General features: G+C 42.8%; 1 protein-coding gene across 1 annotated transcript in view; it reads left to right on the top strand.

The window, feature by feature from the left end:
• Positions 1-852, top strand: part of cenpe (centromere protein E) — a 42,029-nt gene that overhangs the window by 33,882 nt on the left and 7,295 nt on the right. The window contains exon 43 of the mRNA XM_015390619.1: positions 357-492. Within this exon, the coding sequence (XP_015246105.1) occupies positions 357-492 (136 nt within the window). The remainder of the gene's footprint in view (positions 1-356; positions 493-852) is intronic.

Consider the following 852-nt stretch of genomic DNA (forward strand, 5'->3'; position numbering starts at 1 on the left):
GGAGCGTCTATCTTGCAACCCTTACATAATTTAATTAGAAAAAACTGGGATGGATGGAGCTCCATTTCTAAGTGAGCTTTGCTGTGTTTAGTAGCAGCTGTTAGTGACGTCCTGGTGGTCTGAGTTTTTCCTTCATTAGTTCTTAGCTTTAAAAACCTAAATCTATAAAAAAAAAATAAAAAAAAGAGGACAACATTTTTCACATAGCTCCACATAGACCTTTTTTATGATTTATACACACAAAATAACTAAGTTTATCTTCATCCTGCAGAATAATTTCTCTGAGTTCTTGTTGACATTGAAGCAGACCTTCCATCCTTCCGTTCACTTTAACAGTCTTTGGTTTCCATGTGAAGTCCTGACAGGTAAGGAGCTTCATGCTCGGCTCACCAACCCCAGAGGAACCATGATCCACAGCAGCATTCTGCTGGAAAAGACCAAGCTGGAAGAAGACGTCAAACGGCTTCAGCTGAGAATCACAGAGCTGGAAAGGTAGATTCATTCAGACTTCATTCTGAAAACATGCTTTGATAAAGCTGGGCATACACTACCATTTGTTTTTTTGGGCCTGTTTTGGGCCGACTCTCCGGTGGTGCGAGAATTTTTCGATCGGGCCGACTTTCAGCCTGATGGTGCGTGGTGTAGTTTACAGGTGGTAACGAAGCGACCACCTCCCCATCAGGATTTGTAAGGTCAGGAGAAAATCTCTCACTGGGCAAACAAGGATTCTTCTTCCTCTCAGATGTAAACCTAGCAGCATGGCGGGGGGGCAATGAGTGAAATGGAGTTCTTTCTGTTAAATTGACAGACCGTAGTAGCCACGTTTGCTCAGCCATGTCTTTGTCCAAATAC

This window comes from Cyprinodon variegatus, unplaced genomic scaffold, assembly GCF_000732505.1.
Source record: "Cyprinodon variegatus isolate N-32 unplaced genomic scaffold, C_variegatus-1.0 Scaffold506, whole genome shotgun sequence".
Taxonomy (NCBI): domain Eukaryota; kingdom Metazoa; phylum Chordata; class Actinopteri; order Cyprinodontiformes; family Cyprinodontidae; genus Cyprinodon; species Cyprinodon variegatus.